The following is a 26,522-nucleotide window of genomic DNA, read 5'->3' as shown; positions in this document are numbered from 1 at the left end:
ATACCCCCCCCCCCCCCCCCATTTAAATAGAGTGAAGTAGAACAAATGGCCACGTGAGGGCGCTCCAGTGTCACTTTTCATACCTAAATCCGGATTTTAAAAATACAGGCAATCAATCCGTATCCGTTTTGAGATCATCTCTTTTACTCCCAAATATTAAATCACGTGTTCTCGTGACATTTAGCTGACGTTTAGCAGCTTCCGGACAACTGATTGGAGCTTTCATATTAAAACAGCTGAATGCTTTTATTGTGAAGGGCTGGAGGTTCTACTGCAACTTGACGCAGCCGAGGCTTGACGCAGCCGAGGCTTTGTTGCGTGCGGTATATATATATATATATTTATATATGCATGAGTGTGTGTCTGCACGGCGCGTGTGTGTCGCGCGAAAAAGACGCTGGCAGGCAGAAACCAGTCAAGCACAGTGCAGACTGCACGAGACATCACAACACTGGATTATTGGCAGCAAATACAGGTAAGCACATTTTCATGACTACAATCATTCACAAGTGTTTATTGTTATTTTTAATATTCTATGAATTACCTAACCTCACTCTTTCAATGACACGTCCGACTTTGTTGGATACTGCTGCAGCAGCTATTTATTATTAAATTCATCTTATTTGATCCAACAAAAGCGTTTTTCTGAGTCAGTTTTTCTTTATGGGACAGTCACTGCAGCAAAGGAGCAGCAGCCTTTAAGTGCTGCATGCCCAGCAGAGCCCATCCATGACTTTATTGCCCACCAATGACCTTAATGGGATGATTTATCATTGCATTCTGTTAGCTCTGATAGATTAGACTTGTCTTCGGTCCCAGACTTTCATGGTGATCAGACTTTGAGCAAATGAGAATATGCAGTAACAGTGATTATTGGGCAATCGTGTCAAATATGGCAGCACACCAGCCCAAAGTTCTGACATTTGTAACTCTGGCCTTTCTGCTTGGAGCATTTTTTTTTTTTTTCGAAGGCACGTTGTTTAATTCAAGTGAAGGCTCAAAAATGTCCACTCATGTAAATGTGAGTGTCAAGATGTGCCCTGCGATTGGCCCGTGACCAGTCCAAGGTTTTGATCACTTCTTGCAGTATTGATGTCATATCAACACTGCCTTAAGTTGATGGTAGCTCAGCTAATGTTAGAGCACAGTAGTATACCTCATATAATGTGAGCACTCCCTGCTCTTATTGACACAGAATGTTTAACGACATGCTCTAGCAGAACAAACAACAGCATGTGACATGACCAAATGTCACACGACACACGTGAGACGCACAAACATACAAATCCCTGTGCACATTTTGCTACATTTCCTCACTTCACGTTCATATTCAAAATATTTGTCAAAACATTCTGAAAGACAGATTAAACTACCCCCCAAAAAATTCAAACTTCCCTCAGTCACCGTTCCCGCACTCTCATTCAGTGTTAAGACTAGATTTTTTGTTTTCAGTCCAAGTGATGTGCGTAACATGACGCTACACAGGCTTGATAAAATATTAACCTCAAACAAATAATTCATCAAATGGGTCTGAGGACAGATGAAAACCAGACTTTTTTTGTGTGTTTGCCACAATTCCCACTGTCACCTTATGTAAATATCGGGTTGCCCAAAATTTGGGACTGGACAAGTTAACCTTCCAATACATTTTGATTCTAATATGGCAAGAGGATGACAAGCTGCTTAGCTTCCAAGTATTGACTCAGTTGGTAACACAGCAGTGAAAAACACACAGCCACTTGCTTTATAACATGACATGAGAGTGTTTACACAGAAAGGGCTGCTCAGTTTGCATGTTGCGTAGCCGCTGGCTCAACCACCATCCGTCTTGTCACACCGAGAGCCGGAACTACAAGTTTGACCCTGTCATATGCAATTCATTGAAGTCAAACGTGTCTACTACTGTGCTCTCTAGCTTTGTGTTATTTATTTATGTATTTATTTATTCATTTATTTTATTTATTTTTACTGTTACTGTTTGTGCAAAGTATCATGTGTTGTTCGTCACAGTCTGCATCTTGTTTGTTTTTTTTCCTTTTAAGAATATATTGCTGTAAGAAAAACAAAGTATCACAGTACCTCTCTTGCTTGAACCCTGCACAGTTATGAATATTAATGAAACATTTCAGGAGTCATTCTACCACAAAAAACGCTTTTACATCCCAAGGAAAGCCTAAAAAAAATCAAAAATTGTTGGTGACCAAAGTGTTTTGAAGCATAGTATAGTTTTTGTGGCGTTTCTTTGCTGCCTGTCCAATATTTCTTGAACCATAATGCTAATTAGAGCATTTGTAATCTCTCGTGAGAAACTGTAAATACACTGAGGAACCGGGGAACATTTATTACAATTTTGAAAATGCATGCAATGGAAAATTTGACATGATAAGCGTATTGACAGGATCTTTTGTAATCGGGCAGATGTTCCGTGCTATCACCAGGTTTTTGTTGTCGTTGCATGTTAATGTTACAGCAGGTTACTTAGCAACCATGTCGCCTCCCCCCTTGTCCGCTTTCTCCTTTGGGTGAAGTGGAGAGTGAAGTGTGATGCTTTGGCTTTTCAAAGTCTGCCGTGGATGGACACATGAAAACAAAAGCATGCAAAATGCAATTTGTGCTTTGATGATGGAATTGGACAGCGCCATCCTCCTGTGCCACACCCCTCCCACTTATCTGCTCTGCTCCGTTACGTGACAGCAGCTGATGGAAAACTGTGTCACTGCAGCTGTTATTATATTTGAAAAAGAATGTGAGGTGACTCATCATCACACGAAGCACCAAAGTGTGAGTGATAAGTTGCAAATGTATAAGTCACCATTCTTTCGCTGTCCTCACTTACGGTAACTCAGCATCCTTTAATATTTAATTGTTAACTCAAATCTGACTTTAATTGATCACTCATGAGCTCCATTTTTAAATTTCATATTCTTGATCTCACCCTAGTTTAAAAAAAAAAAACACTGTTATTTTTTACTTATTTATTTTTCTTTTTTGTCTTTCTTGATTGCTAAGCAAAAGGAAAAGAACAATTGGTACCTACTGTGGTGCCATCATAAACAACAAGAAAAGTAAAAAGCCACTGAGTGAAGCCGCTGTGAAGTTTCATCATGAATCAATAATGACTTTTGTTGCGGGTGTGATTCACCGTATCATTAGATGAGCAATATATTGCAGTTCATAAAATGCTTGAAGTATTATTGAAATGGGAGATTTGTGAGAAAGCCAGGTTGATATTCATTGGGTTGCATGTTGTGTTTTCAAATAGACAACCCAGTGGAGTCCCGCTTTGAGCCCATTTCACACGAGGATAACCTGATAGCGCTTAGAATTGCCGGATTATCACATTGCTGACTGTTTACATTCAAGTTTAGCCGCCATATCCTATGACTCAATTATCAAGTAGGCCTGTCGCACAAAGTTATATTAGGGAACACTCTCAGAGCTTCCATTCCGTGCATCAGTCAAAACATCCCGGAAATTAAGCCACATAGAATTTGAAGACAGCTGAGCTTGTTATCTAGTGATGGCGTCAAACAACGTTTCGTGCATTGCTTCACTATCCACAAGTAAATTGCCCTCTTCGGTAAAAGAATGCGCTTTTAAACAAGAGCTACAAGTCCGGCCTAAGCGCTACACACAATGTGCCTTTGCAGTTTTATCTGAAATGTTACTTTTGCGCTTCTATATTTATGGCCATCACCAGGCCCGCCCTTAAAAGTTTTATATTTTTTTTGTATTTTATTTTTTTGTATTTTTTTTCCCTAATCAGATTGCCAAATTTATCATATTGCACTGTTTTTCAACTGTGTACAGACCAAATATCTTGAGGGAACCCACTCAAACAACTATAAAATAAACAGGATGTCATTTTTTTATATAATGGGCGCATGATCCATGCTGTCATTCTTCGAGTATAGCCTGGAGGGCTTGCTGGGAATAAGTAGTGCCCTGGTTACTGTCATCTTACTGACATTCTTCTCGTCCTGTCTCTTAAAGTCTAGCGGACCTTTTAAAAGCCTGGCTTTGGAAACAATGTTTGTTGCAGTTTTTTTTCTAAACGGGCCAAATCCTGTTGTCCTCAAAACCTTGACATCTACCAATGTGGTATTTTCTTACCCTAAAATCTGGTCATCATCGACACAGGACGACTCTTCAAAATACACCCTGAAATGTAAAAGATGCATTTATTTAAGTTGTTGCTTCTCATGTTACTGTGATCTAGTAATTAGTGAGGTTTGAAAGAATTCATTGAAGTGGTGTCCATACAGATGCACTTTAAGCTCCTTCCATTATCAACATGAATATGTAATCCTTCGGCGAGGCCAATAATGACACGTTACATACATTTCCTTTTATGCCGCAGTTGTTTGAAATGAACTTCAAATAGCTTGGTGGAGGAATGTGTAGAATCCCGGCTGCTTTCCAGGGTGGAAGCTGTTTATGGAAGAGAGCTGGCAGAAGGGGGGGGGGCTCTCAATTAGGAGGATAAGCTGCTGCTCTGCCGCAGCCTTTTCAAGCCATGTTTGGAGCTGTTTGGTGATATCCACACGCACTGCTGGATAGCTTCTCACCTATCTGCCATTCGTTGACAAAACAGAAGTCAAAAGGTGTTACGTAACATCCCTTTGAATATTCGAGAAAGTGTAGTAAGGACATTTTTGTGTTAACCTAGTTTAGGGAAGAGCAACTTGAAAAGCTCCTCATTAATTCATGGATACACTAATGAGCCGCAGATAATTGGATTTGTTTTCTCTGAACATTATTTCTACTTATATTCAAGACTTGTGAGGATTTTTATTTGGTTTGTTTATATGACATCATCAACATCTAAGAAATAGTATGGCACTCTGCGTTCAGCACAATGTTGGACAGTGCCATCTAGAGGACTGACAAATACACCAACTGGTTCACGAAGCACATTTGAAGCTTCATTTTCCCCATCGCTAGTTTTTATTCAGTATGATGTTTTGGGTGGTGAAAAAAAATATTTATCTTGGAACACAGTGTTTGGACTGAGGAAAAAATGTTTTACGCAACCCCATGAATATCTCTACTTGATGGTCCTCATGTAACTAAAGTCCCAGACTTCTCTGCCTATTAACAAACTATTTTTGACCTGAATGAAAATCCCTCTTCCCATTTGGCAACATACCTAGCATATATCAATTAACATACAAGCAATAGCAGACATAGAAGCAGTGCGTCATGTTGACTGAGGTATGGAGGGTTGACTTTAGGAGCAAAGCCTCCACATGGGAGGGGCAGTCAGATTTGGTGTGCAGAGTGGGTGCCACATTCCCAGGTGGCATATGCTGACAGGTCCATCTGGACACACCTGCTATCAGAAACAAACAGACCCCCTACATAGTCAAGGGCAAGGTCAAAGCTGGGACGTCCCGCTCTGATCCCCTGAGATTAGCCAGACGTCTCAGGAGGCTTCGGAAAGTCTTGACGCATGCGGGACCGTGAGCTGGACCTAGCATCCCTCAAAATCTTGCTCTTCAACCTGTAAGTAAAAATGGTCACAAATGTTAACATTCTTATTTTCTTAGGAGTACCTCCCTCTTGTCATGAATCTGTCAGCCATTCTACAGCCTCTGAACCAGTCATTTCTTCAGACAGAACAGATGAACCTCTTCTGAGGCCAATCTCTTCCTAATAAGGCCAGGAGTCATTTTTGCTCCCATGTGTTTATACAGTAAAGCGAGATGTCTTCTCGTCCTTTATCAGTCCTTAGGTTCATCTGAGGATATGTAAGCAGTAAGTGGTCAAAAAGTGATGGAATGATACTATTGATATTTAGTTTGACTTTAATTAGGCGCCAGTTCAACAAAAAATATGCAGGGAATTTTATGATAGTCGGAGGCACTTTGCCAATTTAATGGTTATGATAACTACACTGGAATTGATTGCGTGCAATGCCCCCTCCCCAAACAACCACTGTGTCTGTGCCTTTTCTCGGAATTTCAAACGGGGAAGTCTCTTAAATCAGTGCGCTCAAAGGGAGGCCCGTTAGAGTGATGCACTGTTTTTACGCCGTTGCCCTTGGTGTTTCCGTCTGCCTGCAACATCGTGTATTTCATTTGTGAATCTGATTACGAGTCTGATCTGCAAGCAAGCATTTTGTTTTGCTTTAGTTGTCACAGTCCTGCGTTAGAAAATACAAGACACGCCTGGTTGAAAAGTGCAGCCGGATCCACAGCTAATATTAGAACCCCTAGTGGGAAAAGTGGTTTAGTGTGATGCAGCTGGGGCAGAGGAAGTTACACGCATCACCCAGCAATAATCTAATTCTCTTTTGTGACATAACATTTTCCTTGAAGTGAGACCAAAGTTTTGCTTAAATGTTTTTTTTGTTGTTCTGAGAGAATTGATTTTGTTTTGTTGATATGTGCACACCTCAGGGCTCTCCACAAGAGGGCAGCGTGTCACCGAACGCAACTCCCAGTAAGTCTGCTTGAGTATTTTTCTTTTTTTTTTTTTTAATACAGAACACATGAAAGTGAGCTTCTGTCTCTGCGTGCATGCGTTTACTTGAGTCCCGTCAGGTCCCAGGGCTGTGAGTTCCGTCAAGATCACGCCTCTGTCAACCATGAAAGGATCCCCTGACCTGATTCCTGCTGCAGGTGATATTTCCCTACCTCCTCCTTCTCATTAATCTTTCAGCACTGACAAGTATGGGACACCTCAAACTCCCTAATGAAAATCTAGAAGGATGTGGAATAATGCTAATAACATGTGCTCCACTTCCTGCTTGGAGTGATCTTAGCAATTAAGGATATTAATTAGATGCCCTGGTTGATGTTCTTTTTTGGTCTTTTGGAACGTGAGAAAGCAAAAACCTGTTCATGATGATTATTTTCAGGCCTGGACCCCAGCAGGGTGTGCAAAGGGAAAGGCGTGGTGACAATGAGGGCCACCCTGGTCCACTTAGATGACGACGGTAGCGGAGATGCGAGGTCCAGCATCGTCGCGACACAGAGTAAGCCTCAGAAACCATTTGCAATCCAAACTTTCACTCATTGCTTGAATTGAGGCTTAGCTTATTTGTTCTGAAGTAGCAAAGATATGATGAAACTTTACTTAGCTGTGGCAATTTTATGACATTGGGTAAATACAATATATTTTTTTTTGTCTAGATACTGTGATATGCATATTGCATGTGCCATTAATGTGATGACAAAATATTTTTTTTATGTACCCTTAGTAGGAAGTACACATATTTACTGTCAATTAGATGCAGTACAAGACAAATGAGGAATTTCTTGCTTCTCCGAATTGTCACAAATTCTCCTCAAGTCACGTTCTCCCATCCTAAAAAAATCTCCAACACTGCTTTTCGATGTTTGTTTAGTTCTCAAACTTACATAACTAATCATGTTTTGAAGTACATCCGTTGTTGTTAGGCAACAAGGGGTCATGGCAAAGGGCAATGGCTCATATTTTCATTTGCTGTGTCAAAGAGCTCTTTTGTAGCAGCGTGCCCACATTGCACTTTGCTCGACTGTGGGCCTGTTTGTTGCGATGAACACATCGGGACAGCGCTGGAGGCCAGCCAAGTCTTTTGGAGCGATGCTTTAATTGTTGTAGAGTCGAACTATAAAGGCCACTACAACAATGAGGCTTTGCAGCTCACTGAATAGCCACTTTGTTTTGGTGACAAAAACCAGAGGTTGTGGGAGAACCGTTTTTTTTTCGCCGTCCTTTTTCCGGGAGATATCAACAACTGTAACCGAAACGAAAACATTCTCATTCACTATCAACCCAGTTAATATCTTTTGACGTCTATAACCGTCAATGGCACTGAATGTTGCTACTCCGGTTGTTAAATAGATTTCGGGACTTTTTGCAGATGTCTGCGCAAGCCAGATGAATGGAGGCTCGGCCGAGGGAGGCGGGAACGTCACATCTGATTTCCCGCTTTCCCACAACAGTCACCGCCAGGTAGGTTTTAGCTCTTGATTTGATTGAGCCTACTATCCATCCATATTTTTTTATTATTTATTTGTGTCACGTTTAGGCCAGTTCATCAGAAAGCATCAAAGAAAATCAAGCTCCAGCCACATATGACACCAACAATTGTTTCCCATCAGCCCCCAGCTCCATCTATCCATGCACTAGCACAGTTAATCCCACAATAGTTTTTCTGCAACACAACAGAGGTGAGTGAGGGCAGCATTTTCAATGTTGGAAAGTCGCAAAGTCTGTCACTTCTGTACGTCTTTTAACTTTGACAGTCCGCTTGCTTTGTCATCTTCTGTGCTTCCACTTTGTTGTTCTAATGTCACATGTCATCACGCTGTCGTTCTCCCACAACAGAGCAGAAAAAGCATCAATCTCACTTAGAAGGTATGCTCGGGATTCTAAGGTTGCTCTGTTTTGATTTTTTTTTTATTTTGCTTTTGATTTTTTTTTTTAATTGTCATAATTGTTTAACAATGTAATATTTAATGGCTACGAAATTGTATTGGACCATTACAACAACAAAATCACGGGCGTGGTAATTCATCATGTAATAAATTATTTTATTTGGAGAATATTACCATAAATGGGTTGAAACAAATACAATTACATGCTAATTGTTTTTTTTGTTTGACCCTTTACAACCTATTAAAATGAGATGTTCTGATTGATTCTGTTCATATTATTCATATATATTGTTTATATTATGTTTTATATTTTTTTTGGAGGAAAAAAATTAAAGAAAAATTATTTATTTTAATCCTTAATGATAAATTTGGAAAACAGTAGGCTGGAAAGTACTAGAGAGTGAAAAGCTAAACATGAGATATTGGGAAACAAAAGTGAATCACAGCATTTGAAAATGTTTCACATTACCCAAACCTGCCTTGTTCGTGAACGTCTGTCCACTTTTTCTCTGTCTGTCTCTCTGTCGCCGCCTCCCATTAATCAGGCATGCATATTTTATGTCAAATGGAAAAAATGTAACCCTTAATAGCTTTTTTGATTAGAAGGTACACCAACATGCACTTGAAAAAATAATAATCACAGAAAAACATACTGACGTGGTTGATGTTTGCTGTGTTCCAAAAATATTACACTAAGAAGTATTTCTAATATTTTGGTGGACAGCCAGCACTGAAACACCACAACCGCAATAATATACATTTTAATAGTAATAAGTTTTTGTGTGGAGCTCAGTGTGTAAATTGCAACTGAAAGGCTTTCCTTGTCTTGCAATTATTGTGTTGTCTTGAGTTGCAGAGCCCACCCCAGAAAGAGACAAAAGCCCTGATCCTGGGAGAGGCTCGCTCAATTCAGTTGCAGACATGGACGGCAAAAGGCTGCGACTGTCGCAACACTCCCCCGTCCTCAGTCCGCTCAACAGGCCCATTGTGCCAGCTCGGGTGAGTCATATTAAGAGTCGTAGGAAAGTCAATTGAAAGTTTGGATTCATGCTTCACTTTCTCTATCTGCTGGAAATGCATCTACTTTTCCATTCATGTTCCTATCAGAACACGGAAAAGTCCAAAGACTGGTACAAGACGATGTTCAAGCAGATTCACAGAATACCCGGTAAGAAACTATTTCAACTTTTTGACATTTGCCGGTCACCTTTCCCTGCTCGTTGTGCGTTTGTGCGCCTTTGTGTGTTAATGCCACACTGCGATGTGTCTCTCCATCACTTCACCCAGAGGCTATTGAGGAAAACCCTTACCGCCCCACCTACATGTTTCCTGAAAACTATGACATGAAATCAAAAGGTATCTTTTGATACAACTCTATTTTCATTGGCTTTACTAATCTTACTTACATACTACCCGATTTAGCTTTCGCATTTGAGTCTATAATATAACACCCATCTGTGAAAGATATCGTGAATATCGGCTCTCTTGACAACTGAGATTGAAATTTTATAAATATAAATTCCCTTTTTTTCTCGTCTTAAGATGCAGTTGAATTATTAGTAAAGCAGAAATACTCATCTGATCTAACCTTCTAGTTTGCAATCTAAACTATTCTTTCTAATATTGGCATTTCATTTTTAGTGCGTGGATGTTCCTTGAGCGTGTAGTGCACTGTTATCGCCGCTAGATGGCGAAACAGGACAACAACAACAACACAATGCTTTCTAAAAGCTGGCCGCCAGCCAGTTCTATTAGTATTAAAATTGATATTTATTTATAAGGTCTCCTTGTGTGGTAGTTTTTGCCCACACTGTGCTACTCTCGCTATGTTGATTGATGCTTGGATCCCGTTTTAGCTCAGTAATGCATCTGTAAAGTGCTTTGCACTGACACTCTTTGATTGTATTCGGTGAAACTGATACTTTATAGAATGCAGAAGGCGGGAAGAGCAATGTTTTAGTGCCTTCTTTAGCTTTTTAAAAAGATGAGTCATAAATACAGCACACCTACATGAATAAATACCTTTTGATGTGTTCTATTCTTGCTCAATAGAAAATGGTCCAAACCCGTTTGGCTACTTGGAAGATGGTGAGTTTGGAAATTAATTTACGTACTAACCTCACTTACTTAATAGAGTATGCAGTGTTTTGCTACTTTACATTGTCATTTTTTTATGATTATTTTTTTTTTAGTGAAGGGTGTGCCACGATCTCAAAGTGATGCAGATGTTGGTTCAAGAGCCAGGTCAATGCCAGTCCCGACGCGGTCCTCATCACTCAAGCCATCTGCCAAGAGGTTCGTGGCCTCCATCTGCAACATGCATCATCATCATCATCGTCAGGATGTCCTCTTTGAGAATAACGTTTTAAAAATAATTCCACAGTATGCTCCTTTGGGCATTCAAAGACATTATTGCTATTTTAGAGCACTCTTTCTCTCCGTTATTTTCGGTGCCATTGGATTGTGCAGGTGTACCTAATGAATTGTCTTGTTGACAGTCAGCTCGTTATATGAAACAACAGGCTTGCTTGCTTTCCAAGTTTGTCCGTCGGCATACACACACACACACACACACACACACACACACACACACACACACACACACACACACACTTAGAAGTCGGCAAAGGAGGATGTGCTTGTTGAGAGATGAGTGATGCAGAAGAACAGGTGACGGAGGATTAGAAGATTGGAAGCATTAGCTACCAGAGCTGTGGATGACCTTTCCTCCTTGGTCACGAAGAAGTCAATGCCTGAATACATGCTATAAAACGTGAGGTGTGCCAGTAGGAATGAAAATGATTTTTTTTCTGTTGTGGAATGCAACGGAGATTGTCAGGATATTTCAACCAAAAAAAAAAAACATCTTTACCATATTGGTTGCTATGGTGACTGAGGATTGTCTCTCTCCCAACCCGCCCTGACTCTCACTCACCTCCCCGCAGAAATGAGTGGGAGCCCCCGGATAAAAAGGTAGACACCAGGAAGTACCGCGCCGAGCCCAAGAGCATCTTTGAGTATGAGCCGGGGAAATCGTCGGTGTTGAAGCTGGAGAGAACGGTATGGAAGCCGCCTGCTTTGCTCGCTCCATCGCTCTCTGTCTCTCTTGCTCTCTCGCTGCATGTTGTGTGAGCGGCATCCCACTTTTACATCCATCCATCCATCCCCCACCACTGCATCTAAGCTCCCGGGTGGCAGCTTCAGCACCAAAGGCAATATCGCCTTGCGGGACACATTCCCAAAAGGGTCTTTAACAGATGGGGAGGGGTATCGCTTGTCGTTTCGTTTTCAATTTAAGGTTATTGAAGCCAATCGGAGCACAGCTCACGGTTGCTATATGTCTTTGCGAGAGGAATTGAAATGCTAACCTCAAGACACGATGATGACCCGAATGTCAAATGTCCTTGAGTGCTTGTCCTTCTCCTTACATGAAGATTTGCTGCCTTGATTGATAGTCTTGGTAATGTATCATAATAATATCCAATCAAATATTTTCACTCCTGGTTTAATACCAGCTGAGCTCACACAAGATGCGAAGACTCGAATTGATGATGTCATTTGTGTTTATCTGAACGTCTTGTTTGCGTCCAGTTGTTTCAATTATGATAGTCAGCAGGTTTTTTTTCATTCTGTAGGGTTAAAAGCTTTTTTTTTGTTATGGAATATTATGTTACAGATCACATTTGTCTTGGTTTGCATGCGTATTCATCCTTTTTGTGTATCTGTTTATTAGAGTAGTGTAAACAGCAGCATTGTGGTTTTTTTTTTTTTTTTAAAGGATAGTTTAAAAAAAAAAAGGATAGGTTCACTCACTGTGGGAAATTGTAGCACAATCCTCCTTTATATAAAGTCCAGTTGTGATGTGTGTATTTGTTACAACTCTGGATCATTTGCCCAGGGGGGTTAAAGGTCACTCTGACCAAACTGACTGAATTCCAGTCGATGATTGCTAACATTTTATTCTCACTCTCAGCCTTTTCTACATTTCTTAAATAAATGCTGGTATTTGCCACGCCAGTATTTTTTCCAAATCTATTTTCCCCCACAATTGGGCTTTTTTTTTTTTTTAATCAAACGTGAACCTATCCCTTCACTCTTGGCGAAATCACGAGATAAAATATCTGATGGCTCATTAGCTTGGTGTGTGATTCCATGCTGTCTGAAATGTCTTCTCTTTGTCTTTCTCCTCCTCCTCCTCCTCTTGTTGCCATGCCCCCTATAGACTCAGGATGTATGTCCGGAAGATGTAGATTTAGAGAATGAGCCGTGGTATAAATTCTTTTCAGAGATGGAGTTTGACAAAGCGGTAAGTTGTTGCTGTCTTTCAAATTGTCAGTGTATCCTATTTACTTGACTTGCATGTGATAACATCCATGTTTAGATCATTTCAAAAGAAATCTTTTTTAAAGAACACAGTCTAATAATATTTTATTACTTCTTCCACATTATGAACTCCAAGTCACTCCACACAACATATAGCAAGGCTGCTAGCCACTCTATCAAAAACTCCAGGATAAACCCCAGGAACTCCGATAACAATTCCTGCCCGCCTTCTCGCTGGTATATTTACCAAGCTTGTAAAACGGATGAACGTCAGGACATCCGTGCCTCGGGTGCTTGGCACCAAACAAATGCAGTGGGCCAGTCACGAGCAGATGTTCTCCTTGTTGTCGGGTCACACCGCCCTGGGTCATATGAGGTGGCACCGCTGACTTGGGCATGAGCTCATGTGCTCGGAAGGACACAACCTGTGGAAATGCGGAGAAGGTTTAGCGCGTCTGAGGCGTCTGACTCTCTGCCTGGATGGTTGCCCGATAAGCTGGGCCTGATGACTGACTCCTGTTTAATGTCAAAGTCACTTCAAAAGCGACACCTGGTATGAGAAGCGTTTGACATTTAAGACTTAGCCAGACATACTGACTCAGTGGACTTTGACTGACATATTGGTACTCATGCATTATTACTGGAAGGCAGACGTGACTCGGGGTAGAAACTTCTGTGCTTGAGGAGTTACGAGAAGCCCTTGTTGGCTCTTGTCAGCTCTTGGAGTGCTCTGGAGGAGCACTTCTAAAAAAAAAAAGTAGTACCCAACATGTACTTCTTGAAAGAACAAAAGCCCGGTTGGCCATGTTGTTGAGACATTTTTTGTAAACCCTAAAACTGGTTTATTTTTTTATTTTTTTATATTTATTTAATATTTGTTTACTTATTTTTTTATTTGAATTAACATTTTCTCTTAATGAATTGAATTAATAGAGGCTTGTCAGGGTATGACTGACAGCTGTATACGATGGCTAGAGTTGTCCTCTTGACTAATATTAAATTGTGGATTCTGGAGCAGTTTTTAAAAGCGCAGCGGCGGTTCCGGTCAAACGGAGCTGGAATTCTTCACATAGCTTTGCTCAGGACAAGTATTTTTGCTTGGCTATAAGCACCAGAGTGACTCCATATGCTGATGAGGGTGCTGTTGCCACACTGTCTCATCGCTCAGTATCATGCAGCCCACCTCACCACCTGACATCCTCTAAAGGAGGCAACATTGTAAGCCCACCGGCTCTTTGTGCTTTCATATTTAACCTCTGTTATACACTTAACCTTTACCATAAAGCATTTAGCGCAGATGCGATGAGTGGCGCAATGGCTGTAGCAGAGCTCTTACACTGGGGGAGCTGTTGGTTCCGGGAGAACATGTCAACATAGAGAAGGTGCTGGAAAGAATGGGATTCATGTTACCATGACCTACCCATGATGGCTATTTGGAATAAATCATCGGAGCCTAGCCCAGGGCCACCTGTTAGGAAAAATACAATTCTGCAGGAACTAGAACTTTGTTGTTTTCTGGATATGCAGCGTTTTGTGTCGTTTTCAAGATAAGCAAATATTTCGGTGTAATGTTATGTGATGATTGATGATGGTGTCTAAGGAAATTTCATTCATCTTTGGTGGAAATCACTAAGTGTGCAAGGAAGCGCATGAGATTATTCAATGACATTCCCTCCAAGTTAACATGGAACATTTGGCTTTATAAATAGATCAGAACATAGATCTGCCAGCCTTATGTCCTGTTCTTATAAAGACAGGCATTTATTCTGATGGGTTATTAATGATCATTCTGCCCTAGCAACTAAGGAGAAAGGCATGTTGTGGCAAATGGGGTGTTGAGAAAGCTCCTTGTCTGGCCAACGGTTAGAGAAGCGCCGTGGTGGGGAAGTGGATGTGGCATTAGCAGCAGGGCCGCCGCTATGACTGGGATTGTGCAATCGTATTTGCAAACAACACTTGTGCTGATATTCCTAGTGCCCGTGTCACGTCTGTTATTTTTACCTGCTGTGAGGAGGAGAGCAGCAGAAACAGTGACCTAAAATTTGTCGTGCTACTCAATGGGCCACTCTTGGAGAAATCTACTTTTCCCAAATAACAACTTATTATTTTATCGATCAGTTCCCCAATTGTATTTTCCTGAATTCTTGCTTTCGGATACTTGAGTGTGTCAAGGAGTATCAAATAAGTATTTGCGTGTAACTCAGCCTGGTTGTACCACCAGCTGGTTAATTGTCCTCCGGTCTGCTCCACTGGTAATGAGAGTGACTCAATAGCAGACAAAAGAGAATGGCTTCACCGGGAGACAGCAGCCCATTGGCTAAGCCCCCCCCCTCCCTGCATGGGCGCCCCCTGACTGATGCGAACCCATCCGCCCACTTGCACACCCCTCCCCTTCGTCCACTCTCCTCACTGCCGTTTTTCTTCCCCCCGCTAACTTGCATGCAGGCCAAAACACACGCGTTCTCCGACTTCATGCCAAGCCCAGCTAAGGGTGCTTGCAGACTGAAAGCCACACCAGCGAGTGAACAACAGAGAAGAAAAGCGAGACGAGAATCTGGCCATTGCTTATGTGCCTGCCTCTGTTCTAGCTGGAGGAGACCATCCTGTGGCTCTATCAATGACTTCTTTGTTTGGTTTGTTGCAGAGTGCCCCATCCTTCAGCCCCCTGGAAACAGCCTCCGACCTGAAGAACTAGTGAGTTCCTGCTTATCGATCTCATCCAAATACTTGCGCTCCTTCCACCATGCTAATTATTATTCTGGCATGTTGCGGGGATAAATGTCACTGTGAGATGGCGCTCCCCCCTCCTGCTTCCTGAGGGGAACCTTTGAATCAGGCAGTAAGCTCGCAGAACACAGTGTTCTCTGTTTAGTTCTGCTGATTTTAGGTTAGGTAGATGTTGGACAGCGGTGGTTGTGTCCAGAGACATAGCTGCTATTTTGTGATTTAGGGAAGCTCAGCTTCTGCATAACTTCAAAAATGCTATCTTCTCCTTTGAGGGTGTTTGGCAAAAACTACTCGGATTCTTGATTATTTGAGATATTAAAGCAAGGCCAATTCCGTTGTGTCATTGGCTTCTTCTCTGTTTGTAATACAACTGAAAGCGTCCACTAGGACTTCCCTCCCTTTTTTTTTTTACTCGCAACAACTCCCGTCTGGTACTCACATTATGATGTCACAACCGCAAGTTTTTCCCCTCATTCATGGTCTTGAATTAGAATTGTGACTAATTTGGTTTTAATTTTGAAGGAGCTTTCTCATGGTTGCTTGCTTGGGTGGAAGTTGAAGATCACAAAACCTCCAAAGGAAATCTCAAGTCATAAAATAACCAGGCTGTTTTCTCTTTTGAGGTCTGTTTGAAAGAAGATGTTTTTAGCACGTCACGTGAAGATGGTGTTTGATTTCAAAATGCCAAAAACATCTGTGTGTCATGACATTGATGAATGTAGTACCGGTCAGCAGTAAATTCTGAATTCATCCTGGCAGCATCCTCCCTAGAACCTTCTCAAAAAAGCTATCTTGGACCTCACATTGCTTCTGAACTTTAGCCACAGTGCTCCTTACTAAGCACCCAAATGATTTTATTGGCTCACTGCAGTTGGGAATTCACATGTTCTTCCAGCAGCTATGAAAGAGCTTTTTGTCGAGGCGCGTAAAGAATCCATGCATGTTGCCAAGCTTGTAAAACTCGGAGTTAGTGGACTTCAAACCCAGTTTAACAATAGACTATTTATTTTGTTTTTATCAGTAGAGGACAGGTTTCAAATGTTCGTTTGCTGTCAGTGATCCCCCATCAGGTTAACGTCTTGAAATAGAGCAGCGCCACGAGTGGCACGTGAGCAAAGAATGACCAAGCGCTCCCTCTTAAATTTTACACCCAAGCTCCTCTCATTATCGTGAGAGTCTCCCAAAGCAGGAATTACCTCAAGACATCCTAAATGGGAACCATATGGAAGTCTAATTAGTCTGTTTCTGTTTATCTCCTCTGAATGAATTAACTCCTTTAATTTGCTGTCTTGCGTTCCACTGTCTAGCTCCTCAAGCAAGTCTGGACATGGTGAGGTTGAGAAGGATGGAGGATCCTCAGAAAATGAGCCCCTGGCTCCAGATTGTGACCGTCATGTTTACAAAACCGTTCTGGAAGGCGGCGACATTCCCTTGCAAGGTCTACGTGCCCTAAACAAGCGTCATGGAAGCTCGTCCTCCTCGAAAGGTATATACCAGCCAATAATATGTTTATGGATGTGCATGGACATCAGGGGTTAGACAGTACCAAAAAAAAAAAACATTGATGATAAACATGTGTTTCCGTTCCGCTGGAGTCGGCACATCTCTTCTCGCAGGCTTCGCAGCTTTAGCCAATCACCTCGCAGCATTCATCCCCCAGTCACTTTTGATTTATTACCAATGACATGGATAATAACATTGTTGGCTGGACACCTGCTTTGGAAAACATTTAAGGATAAAGTGAGGTCTATGGACGCTAACCCTTGGGGAGTTTTTCTTTTTTTGCGCCAGTCGCTAGGCAGGTTTCAGCGGGGCAGGATTTCAAAGTGTCCCATCGTCATAGAACAGGGTGGGGGGGGGCGTGAGTGAGATAAACAAGAGCTGTGGTCTACTAAAGCAGGCGGTGTAGCGGGGGAGACAAACAGGAGGGACACAGAGGGTGGGCAGGCCGGAGGAGGAAGTCAGCTGTCAGTGTGAGGTCAGTGGCAGGAATGTCTGAGCACGTGGCCGGAGAGTCAAAGACTGTGGGAGGCGACCACATGGAATGCAAGGAAGCGAGAGATTGCCGCATGATCCAGCACAGACGCATCACATCGATTTCTCATGACTGAGACATTTTGAATTTTGACCCCAGATAATTATTGCCACTAGAGTGGTAGGACCCATCAAAAACAGGAAAATGAATAACTACTTCAAAAATGATTCCGTTCCAATGTATTGCACGTCAAAGTTATATTAAGATGGTATCTAAATTAATTACACAATGTACAGTTTGGACATTTAACTCAGTTACTCATATTATTATTATTTATTATTATTATTATTATATATAAATATATATTGACATATATAAATATTATACATATAATTATAATTATTATTATTATTTTGTATACCACTAGAGGGGCCTGCGTTAATTAGCAATACAGAAACGTAGACATGTAAACAAATATAAATGAGCTTTAATCCAAAGCCTGCATGCACGTAGAAATTTTGCTTCGTTCCATTTATTTTAGTCCTTGAACAGAGAGTTTTTTGATGTTGGTATTGTTTACAGACTTACCAAATTTAATCGAGAAATCTTTTGGAAAATACAGTTCAATACTGTTGAAAGAAAAATACAGCATATAAAGAGAGTTGTGTTCCAGCTTCCACAGAGTCAATTTAGAGAGACTTGTGCTCTAAATGCATTTGCTACTCTAGTCAAATGACAAACACACTGTTCAATATCTCGAGGCAGACGTTCAACCTTTACCATCACCAGGCTGCCACTTGAATAAATGTACTAAAGCGGCATGGCCACATGCTCAGGCAAGAAAGACTTTGAAAGGAAAGAGATTTGACTTCTCCATAAAAGCCATTTTAGAATACTTGCCACATGTTTTGGTTTAAGATATCAAGTTGATGTGCAGCATATGAGAAGTGGCTGCAAATGTGGGTGAAAGTGGTGTGTCATTTCCTGCTTCGATATTCTTCACTATGGCTAGTTCAGAAAACTAGGATGAAATATTAAATACATATTTAAGGTACATATAAATACACACTATAGCTAAAAAAAAAAAGGTCAAGCGCACAAATTTTGAATGTTGTTTTGAATGTATTGATACTGCAGTCAGAGTTCATATTCCTCCGCGACCTCGACCTGACATAACATTTCACCGCATATTAACACTTTGTTTCATTTTTTCTTTCAATTCTATTAGCATTTCACAGAGCACAATTCTTCATCTGACACTGTGCCGTTTCACTCGTAGTCATCTTTAACTTGATGTGCGCCGCATCAAGTCTGCCCTATGTAATTGAATCAATTGCTTTACTCTAGAAATGTGGCTAATTCTATTTGAGTGTTTGTGTGTGAACCTGTGACCATTGTAATCTAATATACTGTTTATTCTGTTGTCCTGCATGCTTGCCAGTGGATTATAAAGGTGGGAATGGCTGTATAGCTTCACCCTGCGCCTCTAAAAATAGTCGATCGGTTCTTGCCGGTAATGCAATAGCTAACCCATGTAAGACTAAGAAGCCTCTTTCTGCTGCCAAAGCCTGCATACCCCAAATCCTACCGTCTAAATTCAAGCCCAAACTACTGCCGCCCGGTGGTGACATCCAGGAAAGCAACACGCCACCTGTGAAGCAACCAAAGGCGCACAGCTGTGAGGATCTGTACACACGTGATCGTCACAGAGTTGGGTCAGAGGTGAGGGAGGGGTGTCGATATTCGGATTTCTGCGCCGACGGCCTCAGGGAAGGTTCCCCTACCATGAGGAGAAGCACGTCCGAGTTTTCTAGCCTGTACAGGATCATGCATCACATCCAGCGGCCCAGCTCGGTGGGCTGCAGCCCTCAAGGGAGCGTCCGCAGCTTAGCTTATCTCTTCGAAGGGGCAAAAGCTAACGGGGGCGACGAGTCGGAGGCCGTCGATGGGGGTAACGTTCCACGGGACGCCGTTTTGTCCCGGGTCGGTGAATTCGAAATGTACATTCAACAGTCCGGTCTGACACCCAGTCGTTCTTCTTCGTTGCCCACGTTGAATTCCAACTATGGACGTAGCCCAGAACACGCTGCATCTCCCTACCTGACCTCCGCCGTGTCAGCTGAGAGTCTTTTGACGATGGGCGACTCTCAGATAGATGCCTGCCCCCTTGTGGAGGGAGGGGGAAAGGGAACGGAGGAGTCCTTGTCACCGGGCGATGGAACTGCGGAGAAGGCGGAGGATGGAGGTCAGGTTAGGGTCGAGTCGGCTTCTTCCACTGATCCTGAGGTTGTACAGATCTTCGAGGAGAGCTCCACAGAGTCCCATTTTGCTCCTAGTGGAACAAAGAGTCCCTCCCTGCCGCCAATGTCTTTCCCACTGCACCACCACCATCACCTACATCATCTGAACCACTTCCCCCTCAAAGCCACCAAATGCAAAGGCTCCTGTCCGGCTTCCTACACCCGCTTCACGACTATTCTGAGGCACGAGAGGCAGCAAGCCACAGCTCAGCAAGAGAAACCACCAGAGAAGAAGACCATGCTGCCTGGGAATTTGTTGCTCATGGGCCCCGCCCCTTTCAGGTTACGGAAGAACCTGCGCTCCCAGCAACCCCGGAGGACGCTTTCAGCTACTAAAGTGATAACGGGCGCTCAGAGACCGCCTCGCAGCACATCTCCTGAAGTCAAACCTGTCATACCTCAGCGTCTGTCCTCTCTGGAGGTCCTGGAGAGGCTGAGTAACGGAGAGGGCGACAACTGTGAGCAGCTGAGTAATGGACAGGGCTTGGACGCCAACGGGAACCTTCTGCAGCCGCTGGCAGCTCACCACAGAGGTGGCTATGTCCATTCCATTACAACTGTCATCCTCCTCTCTTCTTCTGTGCTCACTCATTCAGCTCGGCTCTTCACCTTGTCTTCAACGCGCCCGCCGCCGTCGTCGTCCATCTTTATTCTGAGTGGTGACAGTGAAGCCTCCATGTCATTTTGCGTGTGGTGTTTGATGCTCCTCCATTCAAATGTGGATCACTACGGTTCCATCGTCGCACAAGTAGGAGGTTCAGGGTGGATTTTTTTTGTTTCCTGAATCTCTTCATTTTCTTCAGGAACACATTTGATCATTCTGTGTTCATTCCGTTTGTGCATGCTGATTGAAGTTTGGCATGTGTTGGTTTTGCGTGAGAGGGATTACGTTGGTTTCAAGTATACGTGAATCATCTTCTGCTTATCTTTTGGTTTGACTCATTGGAATCAGAGATTTGACTGCAATATCATCTTATGGCCGCATTGTGTTTGTCTCCGAGAGTTAAATTCCTCACCGTGTCAATCCCTGTTTTGTTTCTTTTTGTCAGACTCATCCCCGGCGCACGGAGAGAGTCAGGATGAAGTTCTGAGGAGGCGTCATGGCGACAAAGAGGTGATTTTCTTTTCATTTTGTGACCTTTAGGCTTAATGATTACTAAAAGGGTTGGTGACGTACTGGAAAGTAGAACAAGGAGGCATGTGTTGACCAACTCCAGGACTGTCACAGTTTGCCTTATCTAGACGGAAAAACAGAGCAATCTGTTTCCTTGACAGAAAATGTTGGAAGAGCAGCGGCGGCTCAAGCGGGAACAGGAAGAGGCTGACATAGCATCAAGACGTCACACTGGCATCGTGCCAACACATCACCAGTTCATTACCAACGAACGCTTTGGAGATCTGCTCAACATCACGGATAACACGGAGAAACGGAAATCTGGCGTTGAGGTACAATTTTTTTGCATTGAGGTACAAATACAGGGCCATTTTTATTGCAAGTGTAGGGCTGGCAAAAAATACGCTGTTGAATTTTGACAAATTATAATTTCATGTCTTTTTGTGTCTACACAGAGAACGCCAGCCATGGCACGCTTTGACTTCAGAGCGGAAACTCTAAAGTAAGTGCACGTAATCAGAAAGGCTAAACAAAATCATACAGTCCAGTATTTTTGCAGTCCAGTACATCAGATATCGGTCTCAATCGTCTAACAAAACGTTTTGAGTGCAATATTGTAACAAGATGCTGTCTGAAATGATCCTAATGCATCCATTTGGTGTTTTAGGGAATTGCCATTTCAGAAGGGAGACATTGTGTACATCATTAGACAAGTGGATCAGAACTGGTATGAAGGGGAGCATCATGGAAGAGTTGGCATTTTCCCTCGAAGCTACGTCGAGGTACAACTGCCGTTGTTCGAAGTGAAAGAATTATTGATTTATTTATTATTTTTCTGAATTTCACAGCTCCTGCCCCCCACAGAGAAAGCACAGCCTAAGAAAAGTGTCCCAGTGCAGGTGCTGGAATACGGCGATGCCGTTGCCCGCTTTAACTTCGCAGGAGACACGGTGGTGGAGATGTCGTTCAGAAAGGTAAGGAAAGGAAACACGGCGGAAGCGCCTCGATACATTTCCATTGAGTACGCGCGACGCTTCAAAAATGCGTACAGGGAGAAAGGATCACACTGATACGTCGAGTGGACGAGAACTGGTACGAAGGCAAAATTCCGGGCACAAACCGCCAAGGCATCTTCCCCGTCACCTACGTGGAAGTGCACAAACGGCCACGTGTGAAAAATGGCTTGGATTACCCCGACCCGCCGCTCTCCTCCTCGCCGCAGCGTAGCAATAATGCCTCCCCTCAGGTAAGGACCTCACATGGCAAATTTAACCTCACCCAACTTTTCATTTTCATTCTCCCGTCTTGTCAATTTCTCATTCTTTTTTCATTTTCTTCCTTTCACACCCGCCTCTTCGATAAAAAGTTGTATCGTAATCGCCTGACCACATCGCCCCTGCCGCTCCCTCGCTCCCCCTGCCGCTCCGTGTCCCCCGAGGTCCACGCCATCTCCTCCGAGTGGATCTCTCTGACCGTGGGAGGCGGAAGCCCGCCCGCCGCCCCGACCCCACCCTTGCCGCCTCTTCCCACCGTGTCTTACCGCTGCGGCGAGTACCTGCCCCCTCCTTTCTCCGCCAGCCCTGTGCCGCCCATCAGCCCGTACTACGTCTCTCCCATGACCTCGCCGTCAGCATCCCCTCTGCCCCCGCCGTACCCACCCAGGCCTAATTCGGCCACTCCGTTCCTCACTTTTACTCCTCCTCAAGGGGAAGGCTTCCTACTCTCCCCGGCCTCACCTCACCTGTCACGTAGCATCAGCCCCTGTGGCGGCCCAGTGTTGGAAGGCTGGCTTAGGGCGGAGGGGGAAGTTGCAGATGGCAACGGGGGCAGTAGCTGCACCGCCGCCCCTCCTCCTGGGAACAGACAAAATAGCCCCGCAGAGGTACCTTCTGCATGGTGTGCCGTGATGTAGTTCAGGCTCACTCTGGGATCTTCTGATCTCTCGACTTTTGCTGATGTGCAGCTAACATTTCTTTGGGTGTGGCTAACATGAGTGTTTTTGGTTATCGGCTTCGAATAGAAATCCCATGACAGTTGTGCATGTTGTGTACGACTAACACACAAGCGGTAATGGAGATGGCTGCTTGTGTTTCTTGGTTTTGGAGTTTGCAAAGAAGTCAGCATTGGCTGCGTCTCGTCTCAGAGTGATCGTTTGGTGAAGAAAATAATAAATAATCAAAATTAGAATAAAATGTATCTCAAATTTGGTCACTAAAATCAGCACTCCCTGAAATATGTAAATAGATTTAAAAGACTTTAAAAAGAGGCTCTTCCTGGGAGTAAGCTTTTATTTGGAAAATTCCCCACTATTGAGATGTCCTTTGCTTTTTTCAGCTTGCGCGGAATGACATTGATCCTCACGGACGAAACTCCAGGAGTCCTGTCACGCTGTTTGATATCCACGATAACAACAATGTGAACTCATTTGCGGTAAGTGTCTTTCACTTGTTTTCTTATTTCATTTCATTTTTTAGGACAGTAAAATTTGAACCCATTTCTCTTAATTCACCCAGCTCATCCTTATTAATGCTCATGTGACATCAAAATGCAACACTCAAGAGCTGCAGCTATATTTTTTTATTTTTTTAATACTGCATGCAAATACATGAACTAATATTTCATTTTTCCTGTATACGAACTCATACTGGTGTCTTGCCTTTTTTATGCTTCCCTTCCTGGTCTCCATCACCATCTGCTCCTTTAACGGATCACTTCCTTTTCCTCCTTTCTACTAAACTGGGCCTCATCACTCTTTTAACACCTTCCTTTCCTTTTTCAACCTAAACCTCTGCTGGGACTCACCTCGCTTCTCCTACTAGGAGGCAGTGTGTAATGAGATCTTGAATATAGCTGAGAGCTCAGTGAGGTATTGCGGCACGTTGTCGCACCAGCCGCTCAACGCACTTCATAGACTGCAATCGCACCCCAGTAAACAATCTCTCATCATTTCCCAGCAACCCCTGTCCCACAGCAGCAGCCCGGAACCCAGCCGTCTCAATTGCGGAGTGTAAGTCGGACCTTCCAGCTTCCTTACATTTCACATCATATTGACGGAATTATTATAGAATCATTGTTACATTGATTCAATTCATCGAATAATCTGATAAACCAAACGATTTCTCGATATAATATTGAAATAGTTGTCGAAATTTCATCATCAATTACTTGTCGTTTCGTTATTATCAATTCATTTTAACAACTTTGACTTCATCTTCGTGACCGGTCTCAGATGTCCGCCCCGTTCGTACTGTTTACCGGCGTTTCCTCTTCTCCGCTCCAGTTTCCAAGCTCTGTACCGTTACGCGCCGCAGAACGAAGACGAGCTCGAGCTGCAGGAAGGAGATCTCGTCAGCGTCATGGAGAAGTGCGATGACGGCTGGTTTGTTGGTATGTACCGCAGGCCTGACATTCCTGACAAATGGAGTCACAGAGTGTGACCATATAGGGATTCTCTTGAATGAGCTCGGGAAGCCGGATAAAAAGCACAGATCTGATTCCTGCTTCTGTTTCTTTCAAGGTACCTCAAAGAGAACAAATCAGTTTGGAACTTTCCCCGGGAATTACGTGAAGGAGGTGAAACTGTAACGTGATGACTCTCCACTGTAACACACGCTTGCCTGTCAAGCTTTGGACATCAAACATGGAAGGGGGTGGTTAGAGAAGTTATTCAGTCAAAATCATTTGTAAAATTGACCACTGAAGGTCTCAATGTCCAAACTACAGCATGTTGAATTCATATGTATTTTTACACACGTGCCGGTTTCCACATGAGTATACTCTTTGTGAAGATCTACCACAAAGTATTTTTCAATCCTATAGATCAGGGGTGTCAAACTCATTTTTGTCACGGGTCTCATTGTAGCCATAGTTTCCTTCGGACGGCCAATATGACGAAACGTCTTATACAAAGTATAGACTACAATAACTAGTTTTGAAATCAGAGACTAGTAAAAAATTGTTGAAATATTTTAAAAAGATTGCTAGCGATATCTCTATTTTTTGAAGTGAAAACCATTTGTAGTCGATGCACAATCCGTCTTCGCGGGCCACATAAAATGATGTGGCGGGCCCCCGGGCCTTGGGTTTGACACCTATTAGCTACAAGCTTCCAATCTGTTCACGACATTGACACTACATGTGTTTCTGTAGCACTTCAGTCTTGAGTCCAGCAGCACACTAGATTATGAATGAACCAAATGTAGGATTTTTGTGTTATTTACCTTTTTTCGGTCGAAAAGGAAACTAACCGCAGGATAAAGCTTTTGAAGCCGACCGACGATGTGTGTCTGAACAAGTCCAAATCTGCGCTGTCATCCTAAAACAGGTTTATTGACTGTGATTTGATACTTCCCTTAGAAACCGCAGTCGGAACATGTAAGGACGGTGCCCGATCCCTTCACAAACACCGGGATATCCTCAACAAGCTGTATATTTATACTTACAGCCATTCTTAGTGCTTGTTTCCGATGTATATAGGGCAGTTGGAAAAAATATTTATACCGTATGGATGTTTAGGAGTCAATATCTAATCAAGGATTGCCAGACTATCAGTAACCCTTCAGTATTATAGAGAATGGAAGCATCACAGCGTATTAGCTCTATTTTGTGCAGTGATGAGTGTCACACAATATGGTTTGATTGCATATTTAACAGCACCCTGTAGCAATCTGCACTTTGTCCTCATTGATGTGTGCTTCTTGAGGCAAAAAAAAAAAAAAAGTGTTTCTTCCTGACCGTCATCACAACGACTACAATGTATTACGAGTGTGCCTGTTTTAGTACGTAGAGAATGTTCTGGTATTTTGTCACCTCACAAAAGCATGTTTTATTCTGTGCTGCTGGCCAAACTGTTTTTTTTTTTACGTTGTCACGTCATTTCAGCTCCTCGTATTTTATTTGTTTACTTGTCAGACAGCTGACTCGCAGCTCTCTTTTTAACACACAATAAATTGCTTGTGTCATGGCGGGCGCCTTAGCACATCACAGGATGTATGAATGTACGATATTTGAATGTGATGCAGTGTATGCAAACAATGTTGAAAGGTCATCTGGGGTTAACACAACTAAGAAGGATTGTAAATATGTAAAATAAGAAATAGATTGCATATGACGAGAGCAGCGGATGGAGCTTTCAGTCACATGCAGCGTTTTATCTATCTGAAGGATTTTGCCACAGTGTGGAACATTACTGAGCACAGGAAGTTTGATGCTTATGAACATTACGCTGCCATTTGTGAGCTCATTATGCCTTACGTTTGATGCAAAATTGTGCCTCATTGTCATTTATGAGTGTCTGAAATACATGTCATTTCTGTTCAAAAGCTTTCCACATGTAGTTTTAGTCTGCAGTGGGATCTCGGAGATCTTGTTAATTACTGTGCAAGTATCAAAAGTGTGACATAGTGATTTCACTGATTATGTTAACGGTTGAATTTGTTTGCGACACTCAACCTGCAAGTTTGGTTTGTTTGCTTCAATTTGCAGTGTTGTTACATTGACCATAATAAAATAAAGATGCTTTACACTGCTAGCTGTGACTCGCATTAATGTCAGGTTTTATTTATTTTTTATTCAGTGTATACATTTGACACTTTCCAGGTTCACATACAAGTTGGGTACTTTCGCTTTGTTCGTAGCTTTCTCACTCCACTTGAAATTTTGGAAGGAATTCAAGATTTGGGAGCGGCACATTCCACATGCTGGGATTAAAGCTCTTC

At 42.7% G+C, this 26,522-nt stretch overlaps 1 protein-coding gene across 9 annotated transcripts; it reads left to right on the top strand.

Annotated features, from left to right (window-relative positions):
* Positions 1 to 330: 330 nt before the first annotated feature.
* On the top strand, positions 331 to 26,335 carry LOC119134313 (sorbin and SH3 domain-containing protein 1). Of its 9 annotated transcripts, none has more exons than XM_037270881.1 (28): positions 331 to 475; positions 6,402 to 6,444; positions 6,537 to 6,623; positions 6,863 to 6,979; positions 7,850 to 7,941; positions 8,018 to 8,159; positions 8,317 to 8,346; positions 9,223 to 9,365; positions 9,474 to 9,534; positions 9,654 to 9,722; positions 10,419 to 10,454; positions 10,559 to 10,661; positions 11,312 to 11,426; positions 12,589 to 12,672; positions 15,334 to 15,383; positions 16,724 to 16,902; positions 18,833 to 20,224; positions 20,741 to 20,805; positions 20,967 to 21,137; positions 21,261 to 21,307; positions 21,473 to 21,587; positions 21,654 to 21,779; positions 21,857 to 22,051; positions 22,172 to 22,687; positions 23,140 to 23,235; positions 23,760 to 23,812; positions 24,086 to 24,192; positions 24,323 to 26,335. In XM_037270881.1, the coding sequence occupies exons 3-28, from the start codon at positions 6,590 to 6,592 to the stop codon at positions 24,388 to 24,390; spliced, it is 4,206 nt and encodes a 1,401-aa protein (XP_037126776.1). In that variant the 5' UTR covers positions 331 to 475; positions 6,402 to 6,444; positions 6,537 to 6,589; the 3' UTR covers positions 24,391 to 26,335. The 9 variants fall into 9 exon arrangements, with proteins under 9 accessions (XP_037126776.1, XP_037126772.1, XP_037126773.1 ...); XM_037270877.1 differs by having other exon boundaries at positions 23,625 to 23,812; XM_037270878.1 differs by lacking the exon at positions 8,317 to 8,346 and having other exon boundaries at positions 23,625 to 23,812.
* Positions 26,336 to 26,522: the final 187 nt, after the last annotated feature.

Source organism: Syngnathus acus, chromosome 15 (genome assembly GCF_901709675.1).
Source record: "Syngnathus acus chromosome 15, fSynAcu1.2, whole genome shotgun sequence".
NCBI classification, from domain to species: Eukaryota; Metazoa; Chordata; class Actinopteri; order Syngnathiformes; family Syngnathidae; genus Syngnathus; species Syngnathus acus.
Note: the sequence above shows the minus strand (reverse complement) of the source record. Positions and strands in the feature narration are given on the sequence as shown.